At 47.7% G+C, this 24,237-nt stretch overlaps 1 protein-coding gene across 2 annotated transcripts; it reads right to left on the bottom strand.

Moving 5' to 3' along the window:
- Positions 1 to 1,692: 1,692 nt before the first annotated feature.
- On the bottom strand, positions 1,693 to 21,789 carry ALDH9A1 (aldehyde dehydrogenase 9 family member A1). Of its 2 annotated transcripts, none has more exons than XM_026517263.4 (11): positions 21,480 to 21,789; positions 19,582 to 19,727; positions 14,937 to 15,066; positions 13,952 to 14,086; positions 12,496 to 12,692; positions 11,501 to 11,641; positions 9,488 to 9,676; positions 8,951 to 9,038; positions 6,307 to 6,448; positions 3,722 to 3,834; positions 1,693 to 2,412 (listed from the first exon to the last, which is right to left on the bottom strand). In XM_026517263.4, exons 1-11 carry the CDS (start codon positions 21,658 to 21,660, stop codon positions 2,318 to 2,320), a joined length of 1,557 nt encoding a protein of 518 aa, XP_026373048.3. In that variant the 5' UTR covers positions 21,661 to 21,789; the 3' UTR covers positions 1,693 to 2,317. The 2 variants fall into 2 exon arrangements, with proteins under 2 accessions (XP_026373048.3, XP_044246589.3); XM_044390654.3 differs by lacking the exon at positions 21,480 to 21,789 and adding an exon at positions 21,190 to 21,312.
- Positions 21,790 to 24,237: the final 2,448 nt, after the last annotated feature.

Here is a 24,237-nt window from a genome sequence, read left to right as displayed (position 1 = left end):
GTTTCCTGAAGCGTCTTTTGTACATAATACTGTCTGGTAGACGTGTGAAGGACCATAGCTGGTGGCATCCTGGCAGGCACGGTGGACGGTGCGGGCTGGGGCAGCTGAAGAACACTGCCCCCAATCCAAATTCCGGAACCTGTGGAAGTTCCCTTCCAAGGCAGGAAGAGACTGCAGATGTGAAGAAGAAGCTGGAGCTGAGGGATGACGACGGACGCTCCGTGGGCCCTAAATGCCGTCACACGAGTCCTTGTAAGAGGGCAGCAGGGGGAGCTGAAGATGCTAAGCTGTTGGCCTTAGAGACAGAGGAAGGGATCATGAGCCAGGGATGCAAGGGTCGCTCTGCACGCTGGATGAGGCAAGGGAAAGGATTCTGTCCTGCAGCCTCCGGAGGGAGTGGGGCCCCGCCAACGCCTGGAAAGCACCTAGGACTTCAGGTCTCTAGGTCTGTGGTCACATGTTATTGCAGTCCCAGGAGCCCAGCACACAGCATTTAAGTTCCAGGACCAGGGAAGGATAGCAGGAAGCACGAGAATTGAAGTCCCAGCCACCCGGCCTCTCTGATTCGGTTTCTTCTTCTGAACATCAGGGCTAGTATCTCGCTTCTGTTTAGCGGGAGGACGGAGTGAAGATGTAGCAGTGGGGACACAGCGGGGATTCCAACACTGGTTCCCCCTCCCCTGCTGCTTTCCCTCTAAAGGAACAGCGAAATCTGTCTTCTCTGGGGCGGCTCCTACTTGCCTTCTGTGCAAATAAACACCCGAGAGGCGGGTGCAGTTGTCCTCGTCCCCCAACACTGCGGTGTTTACCCATCCTGATACACTTAGATGCGGGCCCCGTGAGGAGGACCTCCCTCACCCCGATGGCTAAATCAGCTACCGCGCTGGTTCCTTCCGTGCGCCAACCCGACTGGGCTAAGGGATGCCCAGACGGCTGGTCAAACATGGTTTCTGGCTGTGCCTGCGAGGAGGTTTCCAGAAGTTATCAGCAATTGAATTCGTGAACTGAGGGAAGCAGATGGCTCTCCCCGGGGTGGGTGGGCATCGCTCAGTCTATTCAGGGCCCAGACAGACAAAAAGATGGAGAAGAGGGGAGTTCGATCTCTGCCTGAGCGGGGACATCCATCTTCTGCCCTCGCACACCAGCGCTCTTGGTTCTCCGGCCTTGCCTCAGACTTGTACCCTCTGCCCCCTTGGTTTTCGGGCCTCAGCCTTGGACAGAACCACGTCACCAGACTTCCCGGTCTCCAGCTTGCAGATGGCAGACTGGGGCCCTTCTCAGCCTCCAAGATCATGTGAGCCGATTCTTACAGTAAATCTTCCCTTATTTCTACCTCCCTGTTCCCTTATTCTCTTCTGTGGTACTGTGTCTCTGGCCAACCCTGACTCGTGCAGCTAACGGACATAAACTATTTCCCTAAAAGGCAGAGAAAGGGGCAGGGTGAGGACCCCTGCGACGGGCTGAGAAGTCGCCGTGATCTGACAGCCCTGCAAACACAGGCACTGCGTGTCAGAATGGGGAAGGGCACAGAGCCTACAAGTTCCCACGGACCATAAGCATTCATGACAGCAACGAAAGCCCATCCTTGTTCCCGAGTGCAAAGGACAAATCCCCGGCCTTACACATTGAACTTCAGCCCTATTCTGTGGACTAGCATTCCCTGGAGATGGGCTTCGTTCCAAAACGCGAAGCTGAAAGGGTTAACAGTGTGATTTATTGCATTTCGGTGTGCTGCCGTAGCATATGGCTGGCCTGTGTATTTAAAAAGAGAGCAGGCTGTCTGTCGTGCAAGGGCTGGAGACCCATTTTCTCCACCAGCGCCGAGTGGAAACAAAAGGCCTCCTCTGGCAAGGTAACCATCACGCAGAATGTGACCCTGTCATCTCGATCCCGACCGTCGGCTTTCTCAATGGAATGACAAGGGCTCAGAGCTTAAAAATGTCCACGAGCAGGAAAACGTCTCTACCGATCCCACCGGGAACCTAACCAGGAACGAGTTCTTTGAAGCAAGCCAGAGACTGGGCATTGTCAGCGGGTCAGACCTGTGAGAGAAGCATAATCCTGGTCCCTCTCCCTGTTCTCCAGAAGGGTGTTACAGATTTCACAGACATCTGCTTAGAGCGCAATCACAACTTTCTTGATGAGTAGCTAAAAGGCACTTGGGCACATTTTCAATGAGGAAGGGGACTGAGACATGAAGAACACTGAGCCTTTCTCTTATCCTGAAAGACACAGTTCCGGGATTGGAAAGGACGGCCGCTGCACGGCCTCCCCCGCGACCCAGTCCTCGCTCCACACCTGGCCACGCCGCACGTTCTCAAAAAGCAGATTCCACATCCCCCATCTCCACACACACAGTCTTCAGCTGTGAATAGTACTCGATTGTCACGCGGCCATTCTCTCTGCCGAACCCTGAAAGGGAGAGCGGGGTGACGATGAGCCGTGGGACTGAAAGTCACGGTGACCGTCAAGGACGGGCCCGGTGGACCCCAGCGGGGGGAGGGACACAGAACCGACAAGGTTTGGGAGGAAGTCCTCAAGTGCACGTACCAGCTATGGAGCCAGGCACGGGCAAAAGTGACCCACCGGCCTGCGAGGCGGGGACAGGGGAATATCCACGTCTCATTTCTGTTCTGGGTTGAGATCTGAAAACGTTCAGGCTTTCCTATCCAGTGTAAGAGCAGTCTCTACAATAATCGCCGGACGCCTCTGAAAGTTGGTGCTAACTTGGGGCGCCTGGGTGGCTCCGTCGGTGGAGCGTCCGACTCTTGATTTCAGCTCAGGTCGTGATCTCAGGCTTGTGGGATCGAGCCCCGCATCTGGCTCCACACTAGGCATGGAAACCTGCTAAAGATTCTCTTTCCCCCTCTCCCTCTGCCCCTCCAGCCCTGCTCTATCAAAAAAAAAATAAAGAAAAAAAAGAAAAAAAAGATTGTTTCTATGGCTTAAAAGCTAAACTTATAGACTAACTTTGAGATTATGAAACTTAACAGAGATACAAAGACCTGAGTGCATAGGTCCAAATGGGGAAGGATACCTTCGCAACAACATGTGGAAAATGCGGGGAGTCTGCTTGAGATTCTCTCTCCCTCTACCTCTCCCCCCCTTGTGTGTATGTGCTCTCTCCGTCTCTAAAATAAATACATTTAAGAAAAAAAAAAAGTTGGTGCTCACTGAAAACTTAAGTCTACATAATAGATTTGTTAACCTTTTCTTATACCAAAGCTGTTAAGAGCAGCTTGCTGTTTACACCCCGCCAACTCACAAGAGCAGGGGACTCTTCCGATAGCTCTGATCACTCAAAGTCCAAGCACCGCTGGGTCACCAGGTCACACGTCACAAGGACAGCATCCCACACTTGGCCTTTCCTGTCACCCTGCCTCAGGCCGGAACCTCTAGGTGGTTTCATGCCTCCAGCGATCACAGACTTTGAAGAAAAACTAATTCTACCCACAAGATAAACTTTTCTGAGATGTCTACCAGCAGTTCACAAGCTAGGCTATATACACGTCAGAACCTTCTGGACAGCTTCTGGGGGGAATAAAGACACTTGGCTTCCATTCCCAGAGACGGTTTGGTGGGTCTGGGGAAGAGCAGGAATCAGGATACTTTCCCAGGTGATTCTGATACACGGCCATGTTTGGGAAGCTGGTCTACAGGGTCTGAACGACAACCCACAGCCCCAGACACCGGGTCTGCCCCCATGGTTTCCGCTCCTCACCTGACTTCTTATACCCGCCGAAGGGCAGCTCCACCGGGCTGACGTTGTAGTTGTTGATGAAGCACATCCCGGCCTGCAGCGCGGCCACCACCCTGTGCGCGCGCTGGATGTCCCTACGAAGGGAAAACAACAACAGGACAAAACAAAACGTGTCGGTTATTCGGTTTCCTTTGCCCCTGCTCTAACAGGAAAAGTTAGGCTACCAGTTCTAAAGGTCTCAAAGCATTGCCAAATTCTCACTTCTTCACAATATGTTTTAAAATCTTGCAACATCCAGGCACAGGAGAGAAGGACTTGAGTTTTACGGTCTCATTCGAAAGCATCTATAAAGTAAGTAGCAGCAACAGGGGGGCCAAACACTTCGATGGGGAGAAAAAGAGTCTTTTTAATAAATAGTGTTGGGACAGCTGGCTATCCACATGTCCCCTAAGAACGAAGGTCGATCCGTTTCTACACCACATATAAATATGAACTCAGACGGATCACAGACCTAAAACGTCAGAGCGAAAACCATAAAACTCTTCAAAGAAAACAGGAATAAATCTTCAGGACCTTGGGTTAGACAAAGCCTTCTTAGACATGATACCAAAAGTAACAAACAAAAAGAAAAACAACAGAATGAGACTTGGTCAAAATTTACGATTTTTGTGCCGCAAATGAGACTATCAAGAAAGTGACAAAGACAACTCCTAGAAATGCAAATCAAAACCGCACTGAGGGGCACCTGGGTGGTGCAGTCGTTAAGCATCTGCCTTCGGCTCAGGTCACGAGCCCAGGGTCTCGGGATCGAGTCCCACATCGGGCTCCCTGCTTAATGGGGAGTCTGCTTCCCCCTCTCCCCCTGCTCATGCTCGATCTTTCTCTCTCTTTTAAATAAATAAATACATCTTAAAAAAAAAACAAAACACACACACACACTGAGACACCACTTCACACCCACCAGGATGGCGGAAACCAAAAGGACAGCCAGTAGCAAGGGCTGCCCCAGAGGCGGAGAAACTGGCCCCTCCCACGTTGCTACCGAGCACGGGAGGCGGTACTGCCACTTGGGAGAAGGCTGAGCAGTGCCTCAAAGAGTTAAGCACAGAGTCGCCGTATGATCCAGCAATTCCACTTCTAGGTGTGTGCCCCAGGCAGAAATGAAACAGAGCCACACAAAGACTCAGATACAAGTGTCCACAGAGACATTATTCATAATAGCAAAAAAGCAGGAACAATCCAAATGTCCATCAACGGGTGAATGAACAAAACGTATCCATACAATGGAATATTATTCCGGAAGTACGCACACCTGCTACAGCATAAATGACCTTGGAAACATTCTGAGTCAAAGAAGACAGTCAAAAAAAAGAACAATAGCAAACATTCTTGATTATATATCTTTTTGCCTAAGTTGTGTAGATCAGTGGGTTATAGAATCTACATTATAATCTAGTCTCTATCTTTTGCATTTTGTCAATGTAGTATTCGATCTGTGACTCCGAGTTTGATAACCCAAATATGTCTATCATAAACATGATTTGGATTAAAATAACCTTAATGTAGACTTAAAAAAAAGATATTGTCATCAAATAGTGAGATGAAAAGTGGAACATTTAATCAATGATTATGTTGACTATGTCCATCAGTCCAAATACTCTGATACTTACAACAATTATTTGGGTAGTTGAAGTGATGTTTAAGTGGTTGAGTTAAATTGGTTTACGTTAGCAATATAGATTGTTCATGAGAATTTTGATGTAACCTCTGCTACAGAAAACATAAAATTTATGGACATGAGCATAAAATACTATGTACACACTATAATATACATACGAGGCACTACAAAAATGCATATTTTTTATTACATTAATAAAAATTAAAATAAGACCAGAAAAAAAAAAAAGAAGCCAGTCACAAAAAGTCACATACTATAGGATGTAGGATTCCATTTATATAAAATATTCAGAACAAGCAAATCTGTAGCGGGAGCAAGTAGATTAGTGGTGGCCTGGGTCTGGGGGGAGGGGAGAACGAGGAATGACAGCTCATGTTCGTGGGATGATGAAAATGTTCTAAAATTAGATTATGGTAACGGTTATACAACTTTCTAAATACACTAAAAAACACTGAATTATGCGCTTTAAGTGAGTAAATTGTACGGTACATGAATCATTCTACAAAGCTGTTAAAACAGGAGCAGCGTATTGGAGTCACTCTTGGTGAGCGCCTCTGTCCGTCCTGTGGCGGCAAAGCCAGAGCGGAGACTGAACCCACTCAATCCTCACGGCAAGGAACGGTGATTCGCATTACATAGATGCTTTCCATAGATCAGAACCTTAAATATTTGTTCAATGAATGAACGAAATAGAATATTCATCAACAATTTTTAAAGCTCAATTTAAACTCAACAGCAGGGGCTCTGGCCATTCAGGGCAAACTACCAGATGCTACTCTGTCACCTTCGGACCTCTCCTGGAGCAGACAGAAAATGCTGATGAAAACATCAACTCCAGAGAGGAAATGAGAGCAATGGGCTCTCTGGGCAGCTCTGGCATACATCCCCTATTCCTGCAAAGCTGCCTGAGGTGTCCTTCCCCACGTACCTGGTAAAGACACCAGCCGCTAAGCCAAAAGTGGTATCATTGGCTCTTTCCAGAACTTCCGCTTCAGTGTCAAATGGTAAAATGGACATAACTGGCCCAAAGATCTCTTCTTTCACGCAGGTCATGTCGTCTCTGCAATTAGCTGGAATAGAGTCAATTGGAATTGGAATAGAGTCAAACACCAGTGAAGGAATGATCGTGCTTGCTGCTTGCAAATGTCTTCTCCACAGTAAGTGCTGAAATACACAGCCTTAAGAACGCCCTGAGAACGCTACTCCTAACATCAGCAGTAAACCAGCCAAAGTCTGGGAACCAGCTCCTCATGCATGTACACAGATGGCAAGTCTACATTCTCTTAAGCGGTGGTTTAGAGCCTGCGCATACAAAGTACGAAAAGCACTCTGGTCACCTGTATGTCACACTCTGGGGACACCTGAACAATCTTAAAGATATAATAAATAACACTTAGGCTGTGCTGAAGGATAGTTCATTATGTTCTAATTCTCTGAAAACTAGGAATCCATATACGATGTTTAGAGAAACGATTAGCCAGAATATTCAATTATTCAGGACAATCATTACCCAAGAGTCCCAGGAAATACTTTATTATCTCCTGCAGGTTGGTGACACCACGTGGCTCTGTCTGCAGTGAATTCTGTGTTGGAGACTCAAAGGAGATGTGGACCCACGAGGGAAGGAAGGTTCCCGTCTGAAAGGGAACACTTACTGTCCTTTAGGCCCCAAATCTTAAGGAATCTAAAGTTAACCCAGACTCTGTTGTGACTCTCAAAGTTTCATATGAATAAAAATGAACTGGGGGCTTATTACAAAGCAGATCTCTGGTCTAGGGCGGGAGCCAGGAATCGGCTCCTTTAACACATTTTCCAAATGGCACTGACGTCGTGGACCACAAACCAGGCTTTCAGAATCACTAGAATAAAACTCTGTTTGGTTAGCTCCCTGTTCTTTGCCTAGGTTCACAGCTTGTTTAAGAATAACTTTTTTTTCCCTAATTCTAAAAATTAGGAAAAAATTTTCCCTGTGAAAAATCTGGAATATTCAGAAATGTACGAAGTATAATAAAAATCACCTGTAATCCCAGCAACCAGAGAAATCCACTATTAACATTATGATGCATACTCCGTTCCTTCTTTTTCTTACGCATACATTTGCTTTTTAATACATCTGGATTAATACCATACACACTATGGTTTAATCTATATTTTTTATTTGTAACTAAAAATATATTATAAGCTTTTCCTAGTCACTTAATAAGTACAAGCTAATCCATGGTATGGATGCTAGGTTCACAGCTTTCAAACCTCAGTGGATCTTTTTTTAGCGAGGGCTAAAGGTTAAAATGCATCAGATAATCAAGTGCTGAAAAGGGACACCGCTGTCAACCCTAGGGACAAAGATCAGCTGGAGTATCTTCTAGACAAGATGTAAGGAATTACACAACGTAATTCAAACTGTATACAGTTTTTTAAAGCCTATGAAACTAATGATATTTTTACTATTTTAATTTAAATTCAATTAACATATAGTATATGAGTAGGTTCAGAGGTCAGTGGCTCATCAGTCTCATACAACACCCAGCGCTCATCACATCCCGTATCCTCCTTAATGCCCGTCACCCAGTTACCCCATCCCCCCACCCCCGGCCCCTCCAGCAACCCTCCGTTTGTTTCCTATGATTAAGAGTCTCTTATGGTTTGTCTCCCTCTCTGATTTCGTCTTGTTTTATTTTTCTCTCCTTTCCCCTATGCCCTGTTTTGTTTCTTAAATTTCACATATGAGTGAGAGCAATAATTATCTTTCTCTGATGGACTTATTTTGCTTAGCATAATACCTCCTAGTTCCAGCCACATCACTGCAAATGGCAAGATTTCCTTTTTTGATGGCTGAGTAGTATTCCACTGTGTGCAAGTATGTATGTATTCTTCGCTCATTTGGATGCCTTTTGTTTTGGTTGTCTGATTGCTGAGGCTAGGACTTCTAGGACTATGTGGAACAGCAGTGAAACTACCGATATCTTTATAGGGCTACTAAGATATATTGTAAAATGACAGAGGAAAGCACGAGAATGACATTACCTAGAGCAGCGGACACCTCTGAGGTAGGGGGGAAGTAAAAGGGTTGAGGACAGCGGGATGACCACACACTTGCCTGTCCAAACCAGGAGATGTTTAAGATTGAACAGAGGTGCTAAAAATTATTAAAATACATAATTTTTAAAACATTGCCAGATTGTCTGACAAATTGGTTTTATCATACTGATGACATATCATTCAAAGAAAAACATATTCTTCAGCAACTTTCCTGAGAAACGAAATTCATTAATTTTTTTTTTTTATCAAACATGCACTTTTTTTTTTTTTTTAAGCTCCTTGCTTCCAGAACAACAGGTGTCGACCCAGTTAAGTCTCAGGTAAACTAACGCACACTGTCATCCGAGAGGAAGGAAACGAATCCACACTCCCATCCACACGGGAGGTAATGAAGAACTTCTACTCCTTAAGTCTGAGCAGTGGGGACACAGTTTACCGACACGTGCTTCACACCATGTACGTATTTTATAAATATCCTTTTCTAGCTGACATTTAATTCAAACCATTTAAAAGCAAACACGAAGAGGACGTACTCAATACACAAGGTCTCATGTAATATCCACCCTGCAGTTTGGGGTCCTCGGGCACATATACGTCTCCACCGCACAGCACTTGAGCACCCTGCCCAAAGAGAAACAAGAATGCATAGTTTCTGTTACACATACAACCCTGGGGCACCTGGGTGGCTCCGCTGGTTAAAACGTCTGCCCTCAACTCATGTCAGGATTTTGGGGTCCTAGGTTTAAGCCCCACATTGGGCTCCCTGCTCAGCGGGGAGTCTGCTTCTCCTTCTTCTTCTGCCCTCCCCACCTGCCGCTTGTGCTCTTTCTCTCTCCCAAATAAATAAAATCTTTAAAAAAATAAATAAAAAGTACAACCCTGATATGCATTCCTGAAACGTTCAGTGTGTCCTGAGCAGACACCTAGTCACTCCACTGCAGGTACAAAGCAGGCCACAGCTGAGGACATCACGAGCCAAGCGGGTATTAGCACGGGAAGTGTGCACCCAGCAAGGAACGTGTTATAATTCCCCTCCCCCTCACCCCATCCCATCTCCACTTGTTTCTCACCTGCTCCTTCGCCAGCTTAACAAACCCAAGGACTCGCTCCAGGTGTGGGCGGTTGATGAGGGGACCCATCCTTGTATCTTCCAGAAGGGGATCTCCGATTTTTATCTTTTGGGTCCGTTTCACCACTTCCCTTGTAAATTCATCAAGAATTTCCTTTTGCACAAACACTCTTGTGCCATTACAACAAACCTGAAGGACAGACACAAATTTGTATGTGTGTAAAGAAGGAAAAAGGAAAAGAGGGAAGAATGCACCAGGTTTAATCTTAAAAGGGACAGTACACCTTTTTAACAGGTTAGCTCCAGCTCTAAAAATTATCCCCATACTGAACAGGATCACACATGGAATTGTGGACATAACACCATATCAGCAAAGAAACTGCCTGCCCGAGATGAAAGTTCTAGCTTTTTGTTGGTTCACTTTTCCTTAAGGCCATTCACAGCACGAGCCACACGAGCTCTCCTACTGCCTCCTATCAGAGGCTCAATGCAGCCGTGTATTTTAAGAGTAGGAGGGGAGGGAGAGTAAAAATAGACTAAGAACTAAGGGCTTGAGCCTCATAAAAACCCGAAGCATTTCACAGTGAACATCTCTCTCTAAAATCACAAATCAATCGTGACCATTTAGATTCTCCCGTGGAACGCAAGCACGAAAACTGTTCAAATGCTATCGGACTGTAGATACAAAGTCCAAAACTAGAGCCAAGCCCTCACGCTCACAGAATAATGAACACATAGCAAAAGGTCACAGGAGCTGCCATGGGCCCAATCTGCAATCATCTGAGCGTCAAAATAAACCACGGTAGCAAATGGACTGTAATCCATAATCCATAGAATGAAGTAAGAATCCATGGTCCGTAATAATAAAAATAAATGAGTGAAAAAAACACGGGAAAAGGGAAAGTTCTTTCTCACAGTGGAGAGTGAACTAATAAATGTAGGGAAATGTTGGGAAATCACCATTTGGGAACCAACATAATAGAAACTGTTTCCAGCAAAACTCATCCAAGGCTGTGAAGACTGCGGGGGAGAGCCCGAGGAGCTGCAGAATCCTCTCGCACTGTCCGCTACGTGACACGTCTCCCACAGAGGAAGACGCGGTGATTCCCCAGGAAAGACCCACCGTCAGCAGGGTCGGCTGCACCTCTGAGAAGGACACAACATCACTTCGGCGGTGTTTTTGCCCCAAACGCATAACCCAAATCTTATCAAAAGGAAACACCAGACACACCCCAAATGAGGGACATTCTACAAAATAAATAGCTTGTATTCTTCAAAAATGTCAAGGTCCTAAAAGATAAGAATAACTGAAGAGCTGACTGTTCCAGACTAAAGGAGGCTATGAAGACACTAACTAAATGCACACACACCTTCCTGGATTTGATCTTGGACCAGGAAAAATAAGCTGTGTTTTTGTGTTGTTTGCTAAAAGGACTAATGTCAAACAAATGACAATATGTGGGGGTGCCTGGGTGGCTCAGTCGGTGAAGTGTCTGCCTTTAGCTCTCAGGTCATGATTCCAGGGTCCGAGGATTGAGCCCCACATTGGGCTCTCTGCTCAGCGGGGAGCCTGCTTCTAGCTCCGCCCCTCCCCCCACTCATGCTCTGTCTCTTTTCCTCTCTCTCGAATAAAATCTTTTTAAAAATGACAATATGTGAATAGGGGCTGCAGAGTGAGTATACTTACATGAGGTTATCAGTTTTACTAAGGGCACCGTGCTTATGTAAGAGAACACGCTTGCTTCTAGGAAGCAATGTAGAAGTTACCAGTCTTATGTCTGCAACTTTCAAACACTTCAGAAAAAAATAACATGCATACGTATGTATAGAAAGAGAAACAGAATGACAAAGGAAACGTGATAAAACGTTAACATTTGGGAAACACGGCTCAAGGGTACATGGAATTCGACGCTTCTGTCAGTCTGAAATTATTTCAAAACTAAAAGCTTTAAAACATGCTGTTGGAGGAAGGGGTGAGCTTCCTTTGAAACCTCTGCCAGGGACAGGGGCATACCTCGCCTTGCGTGAGGAAGTTGGCCATCAGCGCCCCCTTCACAGCGTTCTCCATATCACAATCGGAGAAGATGACCAGGGGAGATTTGCCTCCCAGTTCCAAGGTAACGGGTTTGATTCCTTTAGCTGACATCTCCATGATCTTACAGAACAAGAACAAACACATTCGGAAGTGAAAGGCAAATAAAACTGCGTGCTACCGTCCGCTAGGACCGGAGTCTCCAGGCATCTCGAACTACGGCCGACCTGCAGCCTTGCTCTTGTCAGTGACTTTGCCCTTCATCTATTTATCCTTTTTCAGAACCCTGAAGAGAATCTACAGGACTGCACTTGACATTCTGAAGAGGGAATTCATTTTCAAAATACCGTTCATTCACGTGTCACAGGTGGAAACTCTTCTATTACTATTACTGTGTTCAAGGCTGACCATTAAGGTGAAAACAATACATCAGAAATAAACTGAGTGAGTACCCTTCCTTCTGATGTGGCTGCTACAGAAGAGTTAAAGACACCAAGGACCCAGGGGCGCCTGGGTGGCTCAGTCGTTAAGCATCTGCCTTCAGCTCCGGGCATGATCCAAGCGTTCTGGGATCGAGCCCTGCATCAGGCTCCTCCGCTGGGAGCTTGCTTCTTCCTCTCCCACTCCCCCTGCTTGTGTTCCCTCTCTAGCTGGCTGTCTCTCTCTCTGTCAGATAAATAAATAAAATCTTCAAAAAAAAAAAAAAAAGATACCAAGGACCCAAGTGGCGGCCCAGACCCTGTGCTCTGAGACACAGGCAGGAGATGAAGACTTCCATCCCCTTGGGGACCGACCGCCAGCCTAATGTTCTAATCATTTAACTCCACTCCTTCCCCACTTCAGATGTTTAAAGCACACTTCAGATCTTTGCCCCAATTCCTACGGCCTCCCTCCCAGTACAAGCTGGGTGAGATCAGAAAATAAGCCTCACACCAGACACCGTCATTTATGGGAAGCGATACTGGTCTTATCTTTACCTTCGAGCCGGTGGGCACACTCCCAGTGAAGGAGACTTTGGCCACGTCAGGATGCTGACACAGAAACTGGCCCGTGGCAGCCCCTCCTTGCACCACATTGAAGAGCCCAGGGGGCACGCCGGCCTCCGTGTAGATCTCAGCCAGCAGCAGCACGGACACCGGCGTGAAGGGAGACGGCTTAAAGACCATGGCGTTACCTGCACAAACCCAACATGCGGGCACAAAAGACTTTCTAAGACCGGTGATCCTCTGAGCACAGGACGGGACAGGACAAGCCAAGAACAACTCCAGATGTCTCCTGTTCCCCCCACAGACTCCCAGACCCACACTGGAACGAATAAGGAAACACAACCTGTTCTTCCCTCCTTGGCTTCCCTCCGTGAGCAGATCCCAAGCCACCCACCTGCCCAGCGTCAACCAGGAATACCTCACACTCGCATTCCCAGGCCTTTCCACATCTATATCTCATCTAACGTGTGCCACCATGCTGTGCTCACTCCCATTTTAGAGAAATTGAAATTGAAGACCAGAAAGGTTAAGTTTGAGGAGTCTCCAAAGCTAAGGACTTAGTTCTATTCCTTCTGTCACAGCTGCCCCTGCCTCACACGGGAACTTGGAAAAAGCAGGACACGTAGCAGCAACACAAGAAACGCTGCATTTCGACGCAGCGTCCCAACCGTACTGCTGTCTTTAACCTTACGACTGTTTCCTAAGATACAGTAAAATATCTTTTCCCACGGATTCCTCTTTAAATGGTAGGAGAAAACTTTTTCAGTCGCCAGCCGAAATTTCTCTAATGGGAGCCTTGTTTATCATTGGTCTTAAGAAGGACAAAGTTTATCTTCTGCTTCTTAAGTGAAGCCAAACTCCTGAGTGCCACTCCTTCCACAGAAACCCATCCCACTGCTCTTGTGCAGAAGAGAGCTTATGAAGATCACAAACCTAAATCAATTTAACAGTAAAAAATAAGACCTCCAAGACCAAAACTCACAGTCTTCCTTTCCATAACAAAAATAAATTAGATAAATAAAAGTGGGAATTGGGTTGCCTGGGTGGCTCAGTCGGTTAAGTGTCTGCCTTTGGCTCAGGTCATGATCCCAGGGTCCTGGGATCGAGTGCTGCATCGGGCTCCCTGCTTGGGGGGGGGGGGTCCTGCTTCTGCCGCTCTCCCTGCTTGTGCGCGCTCTCTCTCTCTCTCAAATAAATAAAATCTTTAAAAAAATAAAATAAAACTGGGAATAATACAGACGCAATCTGTGTACATTAGCTATGCTGTTAGGTCCCCAAGCAGCGGGGCAGGGACACACGTCCTCGGAGGCTTTGGGTACCCCAAGGCAGCCCCTTCTGATGTGAGTGTGTGTGTGAGTGTGTGCACAGGCACGCACGCACACACGAACAGGTGAGTGGGGGAATGGTGCGAGAACAGACGGCTCCCACGCGGAAGAATCATTCTCACCACACGCTAACGCTGGGGCCGACTTCCAGCAGGCGATCTGGAAGGGGTAGTTCCACGCGCCTATCCCCACGCAGACCCCGAGCGCTTCTCTTCTGGTGTAACCGAAGGAGCCGCCTGGGAGCTGGATGTGTTCGCCTAAGAGGGAAACAGAGGAGCCGCGAGAATGCAGGGCTGCTTCTCCGGAGACTCGGCCAACAGCGGTATTCAGCGCGTTCGTGTTTGCACGGCGTCTCTAGCTGCCTGCACAAACAACTCGATTCTCCCCCGCCCCCGCCACAGCGGCGCGCCCCCCACCCCTGCCCCCATCACAGCGGCGCGCCCCCCACCCCGCCCCCAGCACAGCGGCGCGCCCCCCACCCCTGCCATCACAGCGGCGCGCCCCCCACCCCCCGCCCCCAGCACAGCGGCGCGCCCCGTCTCCGCTCCAGCGCTCAACCCAGCGTTGCGTGCGCGCCGCTGAACGTTCTCTCCGATAAAGAATCCCACCCGTCCCTCAAAGCCGTGTTCACACGACTTAATACTTAATTTTCTAAAACCTTAGAGCACCTAGCGGATAATAACTTAAAAGAAACCAGGTGGAATTTGAGGACCCGAACCTCAGACTCTGGCTCCCCAGAGCCCTGCTGGGTGCTGGTGACCATCCAACACCAACTACTGTAAACCTCACCGAGTCCAAAAAACCCACCTTTTCTGCTAATGACATAGAACTAGTCAACACGATACGCTTACTGCCTCTAACAACTTGGCCTGAAGCTCAGGGAAGCATGCTGAGCGCAGTACGTACATTTGCTCATTTAATCCTTTGCTGACACACGAAGACAGTTTCAATAAGGGAAGATCAAGTCATCCTCCGGGTCACCCCCCACGGACAGTGATAAACCCAGGATTTTTAACCCCGGTCTGTCTTAATCCCCAAATCTCTCTCCTTCCCCAGCAGCATCTGCTCTTTTGTCTCCCCGCCAGCTGCTCCCAGGCCGGGGCTCACCTGCCATGGACCCGGCCAAGCCGGCGTAGTACTCCAGGCACTGCCACGAAGTGTCGATGTCCCAGCGGGCCTCGAAGATGGACTTGCCATTGTTGATGGTCTCCGTGGTGGCGATTTCATCCTTCCGTTCCTTCGGGTGAAACGGGAGACTAGATCTAAGACATACGACCAGACACCTCAACATAGTCAACACTCAAAATACATCGCCCAATTTTTAGAAATAGAAACAGCTTGCACTTTAAATGAAAGGAGTCACACTGATACATTTGGAAGAGAGAGAAAATTGGCTGCGGAACAGCAGCCCTATTCTCCCCTCAAGTTAATTGTCAGATTTAAGACCCATACCTCGTTTCAAGATCGATTAGAAAAGGAATGGTTTGATGGGGCACCTGGGTGGCTCAGTTGGTGAAGCGTCTGCCTTCAGCTCAGGTCATGATCCCTGGGTTCTGGGATCGAGTCCCCCACTGGGCTCTTTGCTCAGCGGGGAGTCTGCCCCCTGCTCATGCTCGCTTTCTCTCAGATAAATAAAATCTTAAAAAAAAAAAAAAACTTACAAGGAATGGTTTGCAAAGTGAATGTTATATGTGTGTGTGTATAAATACATACACACGTGCACATATGTGTATGCATGTATAGAGTAAGACACAGGCATCACCATGGAAACAGTACGCAATCGCCAAACAGGACGATCGGCAGGTAAGAGGTTATATACACACACCACTTTAATGCACCCGAGGACACGCAGCAGGTGAAGATCACAAGGTAATTATTTTTAATGGTCAGTACTCATCAATTCTCTTTTTAAATACTGTTCCAGTTGTAGCCTCCACGACTCAGAGATGCTGGAGATGGGCCAGGGATGAATGGAAAGGTTTGGGAAACTGGCCTAAAGAGAAAAAGCTAAATAATGCCTTTCTTTGTCCCAAAGACCAAAGAGCTGAATGAACAGAGTGTGTAAGAAGTAGACGTGGGGTATTACGGATCCAGTGTAAAAATAAACAAGAGGGTGAATGTCTGGACATACATAAAAGGTGCATCGAACAGTTGACGAGATGCAGCATTGTCTTTTTAAAACTGATAAGCGGTGAGGCAGACCAGAAGCAGAAGGAAATGGCAGCCGCCGTTATAAGGAGCCCGTGCGCACAGCACACACCTCGGGAAAGAAGGGAGGAGGAATCACGAGCCCGTGCGCACAGCACACACCTCGGGAAAGAAGGGAGGAGGAATCACGAGCCCGTGCGCACAGCACACACCTCGGGAAAGAAGGGAGGAGGAATCACGAGCCGGTGCGCACAGCACACACCTCGGGAAAGAAGGCAGGAGGAATCACGAGCCCGTGCGCACAGCACACACCTCGGGAAAGAAGGGAGGAGGAATCACGAGCCCGTGCGCACAGCACACACCTCGGGAAAGAAGGCAGGAGGAATCACGAGCCCGTGCGCACAGCACACACCTCGGGAAAGAAGGGAGGAGGAATCACGAGCCCGTGCGCACAGCACACACCTCGGGAAAGAAGGGAGGAGGAATCACGAGCCGGTGCGCACAGCACACACCTCGGGAAAGAAGGGAGGAGGAATCACGAGCCCGTGCGCACAGCACACACCTCGGGAAAGAAGGGAGGAGGAATCACGAGCCGGTGCGCACAGCACACACCTCGGGAAAGAAGGGAGGAGGAATCACGAGCCCGTGCGCACAGCACACACCTCGGGAAAGAAGGGAGGAGGAATCACGAGCCCGTGCGCACAGCACACACCTCGGGAAAGAAGGGAGGAGGAATCACGAGCCCGTGCGCACAGCACACACCTCGGGAAAGAAGGGAGGAGGAACATAAAAATCACTACAGAAGTCTGAGAGATCTGAACGCACTATGTTTCCATAAAGGCCAGAGGTATCAAGAGTTTTGAGTGAGTCATTCTACCTTCATTACCAAGAAAAAAACATACAGATCCATTCTCTGCCTTCACAAAACCGATTTCTAAAACAGGAAGTTAGTAAATTCTAAATAAGTTGGCCCAGACCCTGCGCTCTCAGACACTGGCAGATGAGGACTTGTGTCCACAGGGGCCCAAAGCCAGTCAGCCGTTCTAACCACCCCCAGGGCACTGGGCTAACCACTCCCTGCCCCCTCACACGTTTCGGGCACACTTCAGACCTTTGCCCACAGTATCTACAACCCCCCACCCCCTGCCCGGTACAAGCCAGATAAGATCAGCAGATACTCTGGGTAGGCCCGCACTGCCATTTGTGTGAACCCAGAGATAGGTTTTCTTTAGTTAGGAAGTTCTAAATTAAATTATTGGATAATCCTGGAAATTACCCAAATTAAGACACACAGAGGAAAAAAACAGGAAAAAAATTAACAGCCTCAGTTGCTAGAGCTTCAAGCCGCCCAGTCTGTGTGTAACTGGAAGCCCTGAGGAGAGACAGAAGGGGCAGAAATTCAGTTAGAATTTCCTAATAGTTAAAGCACTGAAAAAACCCCATCAGCCTAAAATTATATACCTCCAATTCTTTCAAAAGACAAAGCAAAATGAAGACTTTCAGACACACAAGAGTTAAAGAACATCCACCAGCAAACCTGCACGATAAGAAATGCTGAAGAAATTTCTTCAAGCAGAAAAACTATGACACCACATGGGAATCTGGACCTACAGAAAGGAATGGGGAACACCAGAGGGAGGGGGAGAAGCAGGCCCCCCGCTGAGCAAGGAGCCAGAGGCGGGGCTCCATCCCAGGGTCCCAGGATCAGGACCTGAGCTGAAGGCAGACACTTAACCGACTGAGATACCCAGGCACCAAAGGGGCCAATTCCTAAGGGGACGCAACAACCCTAAATGCTTATGCACTAGGAAAAAGTGAAAGACAAACTAAAATAATAAATTATCTGCTTGAGTTACCACTTGTGGTCTAATTAAAAAAAAATTTAAAGGACAGAGGAAAATACTTAGTTGGGAGGAAATCCTCCATGAACACTGTGACATCTCTGTGTGGCCCAGGATTTCTGAGCAGAGGACACTGGCAAGCTGAGGGGCAAAGGCCTTGGAAGGCAGACACAGTGTCTCCCGAAAGACAGAGGTGCCTGGAGAGACGTGCAGATAGGAAGCTCGCTGCTTCCCATTTCTGAAGACATCGGCTTGCTTTCCAGGGTAATAAAGCTGGTAACACCTTCCCCCCGAAACCCTGGAGGAGATCTGCTCAGTGAGTCATCTCTCGCGCGCTCCAGAGAGAGCAGGCACAGGTGTGAGAGCAGCTCCTGTCTGAACTGAGTCTCATAACTTTAGGGTTCCCCTCCTGGGGGGCAACCTCTACATGCGACAGGGTAACCTGTGGCTCTCACGCATCTCCCCATGGGGACTGGAGCGCAGAAAACTAGTGCTAAGGTATTGCTCTGACTGCTGCATTTTGCTGTGAATGATCAATCGTATCTTTCTCAGGGCGCCTGGGTGGCTCAGTCGGTTGGGCATCCGCCCTTGGCTCAGGTCATGATTCCGGCATTCTGGGATCCAGCCCTGTGTTGGGCTCCCCGCTCAGTGAGGAGCCTCCTTCTCCCTCTGCCCCTCCCCTCTGCTCGTGCTCTCTCTCTCTCTCTCAAATAAATAAATAAATAAAATCTTAAAAATATATATATCTTTCTCTAATCCAGCAAGCCTTGTGTCTCCTATCACGATATATATGTACGTATATATATATGTTATCTTTGCAAATATGGTATTCTCAGATACGTCACAGTTTCTGACTTAACACACTTTGAGAACAAAAATCACCAGAGTTCTACCACTCAGAGATAACCAGCATTCACATTTTGGCGTACATGCTTCTGAATCTTCTAATTTTCTGTAACGAGCATCTCTAGTCCTTTTGCTTTTTAAGACAGTAAAAAGTTTAGGGGCTGAATTGGTACAGCATGCAATTCTTGATCTCAGCACCATGAGTTTGAGCCCCATGTTGGGTATAGAGATTACTCAAAATAAATAAAATTTAAAAAAAAAGACTGTAAGAAGCTTTAACTTTGTTGGGTTTTTTAAAGATTATTTATCTTAGAGAGCGAGAGAGAGAGCACCTGAGCAGAAGCAGGACGGAAGGGGGGGGGCAGAGGGAGAGAGAGAGAATCTCAAGCAGACTCCCCACTGAGCACGGAGCCTGACACAGGGCTCAATCCCGTAACTCCAAGACCACACCCTGTGCCGAAATCAAAGGTCTGATGCTTAACTGAGCCACCCAGGTGCCCCTGACTTTGTTTTTTAAGAAGAGAACATCTATAAATCTATGAAATCTTCCCAGGCAGTTAAGGTAGAAAATGTACCTGAAAAAAGAACGGTAGACTTAAGAGTCATCAGAAGAAAAAGTAAACCGTTTGGAAACGAGTACACAGAGTTGAAAAGGAGACAAGCTGCAAAGGACACATGAGAACAAAGATGGAGAAAACAACCTGCCAAGGGAGAGGTCACAGAGAGCCAAGACCCAGAAGGCAATTACTCGAAGAAAGCATGTTCTATATACCCGGGTGATCACACGAAAATGTCCTTCAATTTCGTAAAAAAGGCATAACCTAATGAAGCATCAAAGTCTAACTGCAAATCATCACGAAGAACCCTCAGAGCAACTCAAGGGGACATTTCTGAAAGAGAAAAAAAGTAAAGCATACCCTTATGATCCTGGCAGCCTCCAAAAGAATTCGACAGCGCTCCATGCCAGATTTCTGACTCCATATTTTAAAGGCAGCCTTTGCATCCTGGACAGCCAAATTTACTTCCTTTTCTCCAGAGCAAGGGAAAGTAGCTATCACTCGGCCTATGACAGGAAACACGGTGTTATCTCCAACTGTTGCCTCAAGTTTAAAGAAAGCACTATATACCCAAATTCCCTTTTAGTGACCCCCTTCTTGTTTTTAACTATGGTTTGATTTAATGACAACTCCTACACCAGCAGTTCTTAGCTCTATCCTGAGGTGACTGAACCCTTGAAGAATCTAATAAAAGTTGCAGACTTCTCTCTAGAAAAATGTACTTCACCACATCACAGAATGACAGAGAGTGTCTCTTGCCCTAAGCACAGCACGAACTTCAAGTTAAGAACCCCGTCCTCCTCTGTTTTACAGCTGGGTTTTGCAACTGTCCTTAACAGTGTTTGAGAATCGCAGGGGTCTTGCGAAATCAAAGTTCAAAGTCCTCGGTCTCCCGGGTTGTGAACTCTGATGTTGTATCACTGGCCTGTGTTCTACAGAAGTCATATCATACTATACTGACACTTCATGAATATGGTTAATAAACAGCAATATCAGCCAAACCTATCCCTAAACACAAGAAAAAATCTTTCTCAAATATGAAAAACGCCTCTCCTTTTCTTACTCCAATCTTATTCCCTATCCCGGTGCAAAATATGAACCCACATCCCAAGGGTTGTGACTGACTCTACCAACAAGAATCCTTTAAGTACACCAAATTGGAACTTCCTTTTCCCTCCCCCAAGAACTCCAGGGACTCTTTTTCCAGAAAGATTGCACAAGCCTGCAATTTCTGTTACAAATCTGAATAGCCAGTCGGTAAGGGCAGTGCCTAGGGGCTGCACACGTTGCAGGTAATTAAAGAGCAATTTTCCTTTCTTCTGTAGGACTATAGGGATGGAGGTGGAGAGGCTCTTTCCTCCAGGAGAGTCCGCTGATGCCTGGGGCCCCTTCCTGGGCTGACAAGGTTACTACTACTCTGTAGTTTAGCGGGATTGATCAATCCTAAATTCTGCAGTCCTTTGCAATCCTGTTTTGTCCCTCTGGCTACCGGCCATTCTGGTTTGCACAAAACATTTACATTTTTCTCCCCACAAATATTCCATAAAGCTCAGCAAAATAAACATAAACCAAAATCAAAATCTCTTCCTCATTAGCTGTGTGATCTTCAGAACTCTCAGAGCAAATCCAGGGCCCAGCACGCTGTTTGGCAACCTCAAGCACTGGATAAAAGCTGGGCTTTTTCCCCCCTTTCCCAATTCTGATTCCTGCACAGAAATATTTTAACGCTAAGAGATGGCAACGGAGTCCTCATTTATGCTTATTAGAGTCATATGTGCACGCTTCTCCATTCTACTGTTTTCACCTGGAAGTCCTAATCCTCTCCTATGCAAAAAGTTGAATACATTACTGCCGTTCTAACTTTAAAAATTAATAACTAACAGGGGCACAACCTCATGCACCATGGCTTTGTATACTCTATTCAGGCCCTTGTAGCATTACAACCCTTCCGCCCCAGACGCAACTCACCGGCTTTACCAGTTTCTAGACTCTCTTCCTGTCCCCGTCCAGATGCATTCGTGTTTACACGGAGTCTTTAGCTGCCTGCACATGTAACTCTATTCTGCACACCGTCACTCACCGATGCCCAGCAAACGTTTGCCGAACGCACTAAATGCAGGTTCGGGGCAGTAGAATACCTCCACGAATGGAGCAGGGAAGCGCCAACCCGCGCCCAGGCCCCGCCGCCGCCCCCCTGCACGGCCGCGGCCCCCGCCGCCCGCCGCCCAGGCCCTGCCTCCCGCTCTCCGTCCCTTTACCGGTTGCCGGCTCGAACGCCTTCTCGGTGCCGGAGGCGTCCGCCGGATTCACGCGGGCCCCGCCGCGGTAATTGAGCGGCTGCGACACAACGAAAGTGCCAGTGCTCATGGCCGCAAGAGGAGCAGGCCGAAGGGTGCGGAGAAATGGAGTGAGCGCTGCCAGGCGGGCTCGGAGAAACATGGGGGACGGACGCAGCGGGGGAGCAGAGGTTCGGGGCGGCCAGGAGGGGCGGGGCCGTAGGGATAAGAGAGGATGGCCCGGAGAAGCCCCGCTGGCAGAGAGGGGCGGGGCCGCGCGAGGGGGCGGAGCTGGCGAGGAGGGGCGGGGCCGCAGAAGGAAGGGGCGAGCGCCGGGCCCTCGGGGCCGCGGAAAGGGGCGGGGCCGGCGGGAGGTGCTGGAGGAGAGGCGGGGCTGACGGGGAGGGGCGGGGCCGCGGAGAGGCAGGGCGAGTGGCGGGGCCCTCAGGGCCGGGGAGAGGGGTGGGGCCGCGGGGTGAGGAGGGGCCTGCGAGGAGGGGCGGGGCCGGGCTGCGGGGAGGGAGGGAGAGTGGATGCCGGTCATCCTGGGGCGTAGCCCAGCTTAAGGGCCTTCAGGTGGGGGCAGGGTCTGGGAGACTTGGTGGCGTAGGCTCCTAGGCGGTCCAGGTCGGTCCCTCGCTTAGCCAGAAGGATGAGGCCACACACCAGGGTCCCACACACACACACACACGGAAAATGAGAACCATGTGAGGAGATGCACAGGTGAATAGCTTGATCGTGGTGATTGTTTCACAGTGTATATCATTATCAAAACATCAGGTCATACACCTTAAATATATACAATTTTTGTCAATTATACCTCAAGAAAGATAAGAAGGAAAAAAAATATCTGAGAGAACCCAGAGAATGTTAAGTCCTTGACTGTAGTACTATTTTATCTGCTCTCCTCTACGTCCTCATCTGAAGTGGGTGTTGACACTTGATTCCAATGATGATGGAATAACGGGGACCAGATTTATCTTCTTGTCTTAAACAACTAGAAAACTGGGCTAAATATAGGAAGCAATAATTTACAGATATAGGACAACAGGTAACATAGGATAGTGGTCGAAGTGAGCCCTTCAATTTCCCAGCTGCCTGCCTAAAAAGAGTTCCCAGGCCACAAGACAGGGAGAAGGAACCCAAATAGAGTCTAGCCATCTTCCTGAACAAGGAGACAGAATGTCCAGTTCGAGAATGTGAATGGGGGCTAAAAAGGAAGAAGCTGTACAAAGAGAGCTTTGGAGATGGGCAGAGAAGAATGAATATTGATACTCTAGTACTCAGTAGGGAGAAGACAACTCAGGGCCAAGGCAACACCCACCAGAAAGGAATAAGCAGGAAAATCCCTTGAGCTCATATGGGACTGGGAATTGTTGTGTTCCCACCGGCCAGAATACAAAGACCTTATAATAGAGGGCATTGTGTAGGGTCCTCAGAAGGATATTGCCTCCATAGTGGGGTCACATGAGCCCTACGTTAGTGGCTGCTCTGCGTCTGCTGTAACAATGCTTATCAGCAAGTCTCAGAAGGATCTAATCAATTCCAAGTAATTCATCTGTGCCCCAGAACAAAAACCCCCAAATATTTAAAGGAATACAACAATGTCTAGCACCTAAAGAAGTGTAATCCAGAATGTCCAGAGCCAACCAAATATTATCATGCATGCAAACAACCAGGAGAGAAATCAATCAAAAGAAAGACCCAGAAACCACACAGATGACAGAATTAGTAGACAAGGATGTTAAAAGTTATTATAAAAGTACTCAATATGCTTATGAAGGTAGAGGAAAAAAATAAACATGATGGGGAGGAAAAGATATATAAAAGACCCGTATCAAACTTCCGAGATGAAAAACATAATATCTGAAATTTAAAAACATACCAAATGGGATTAACAGGAGCTGCAGAGGAAAAGATTCATGGATTTGAAGACATTGCAGTAGACATTCTCCAAAATGGAACACAAAGAGAAAAAAGGACTGGAAAACACAATAAAGAGAGCATTTCTGGGCTGTGGGGCACTATCTAAAGACCTAACATATATGTAACTGGAATCTCAGAAGTGAGGGCATTGGGAGGTGGAAAGAAAAGCATTCAAAGAAATAATGGTCAACATTTTTCCAAATTTCATGAAAACTATAAATTTAGCAATCCAAGAATTCGATGAACTTCAAGCAGAAGAAACATTAACTGCAGCAAAACACGTCCTATTTGAGATACTAGAAACCTGTGATGAATAGAAATCCTCAAGCAGGTGCCAAGGACTGGGCCTTCTGGAGGGCTATTGGACTTTTGCAGCCTGATGTCCGCAAGTTTGGGAGCACAAGATTTGTTTTATTTTAGCAAACACTTTTCGGCCAGGCTCCCTGAGGTTTCTTGAGGAATACTCTCATTTCAAAAACATACGAGGCATTTACTCTGTTTGCTTCTATCCAGTCTATGTGTCAGGAGCCATACCCAGAGTTCCTTTCTAGACAAGAGTCCTTAACCTGTTCCATGACTTGCGTCCTTGCCCCTAAGCTCCTCTTTCTCAATTCAGTGGCACCTGCCTTGAAACTGCCTGAAACAACTGGACAAGATTGGAATGAGACCTCTGTTGGCCTGAGAACAGGAGAGCATGGGCAGGTGGAGGCGAAGAGGGAGAGGGAGAATCCTCGAGCAGACTCCCCGAAGTGGGCTTGATCCCAGTGATGTGGGAAACAAAGGCAGAAGAGAAATTATTAAATTTCCTTACTAC

The sequence above is a fragment of the Ursus arctos genome, unplaced genomic scaffold, assembly GCF_023065955.2.
Source record: "Ursus arctos isolate Adak ecotype North America unplaced genomic scaffold, UrsArc2.0 scaffold_2, whole genome shotgun sequence".
In the NCBI taxonomy this organism is placed as follows: Eukaryota; Metazoa; Chordata; class Mammalia; order Carnivora; family Ursidae; genus Ursus; species Ursus arctos.
This window is presented reverse-complemented; position numbering and strand designations above follow the sequence as displayed.

Bases quoted from the DNA above. Each gene is read 5' to 3' on its own strand.
- ALDH9A1 (XM_026517263.4), bottom strand. From the start codon at position 21,660: ATGTTTCTCCGAGCCCGCCTGGCAGCGCTCACTCCATTTCTCCGCACC. The intron at 9,039-9,487 runs GTGAGAAACAAG...CTCTTTGGGCAG, and splicing joins TTAAGCTGGCGAAGGAGCAG to GGTGCTCAAGTGCTGTGCGG. The intron at 2,413-3,721 runs GTGAGGAGCGGA...TCTCCCTTTCAG, and splicing joins CGGCGGGTATAAGAAGTCAG to GGTTCGGCAGAGAGAATGGC.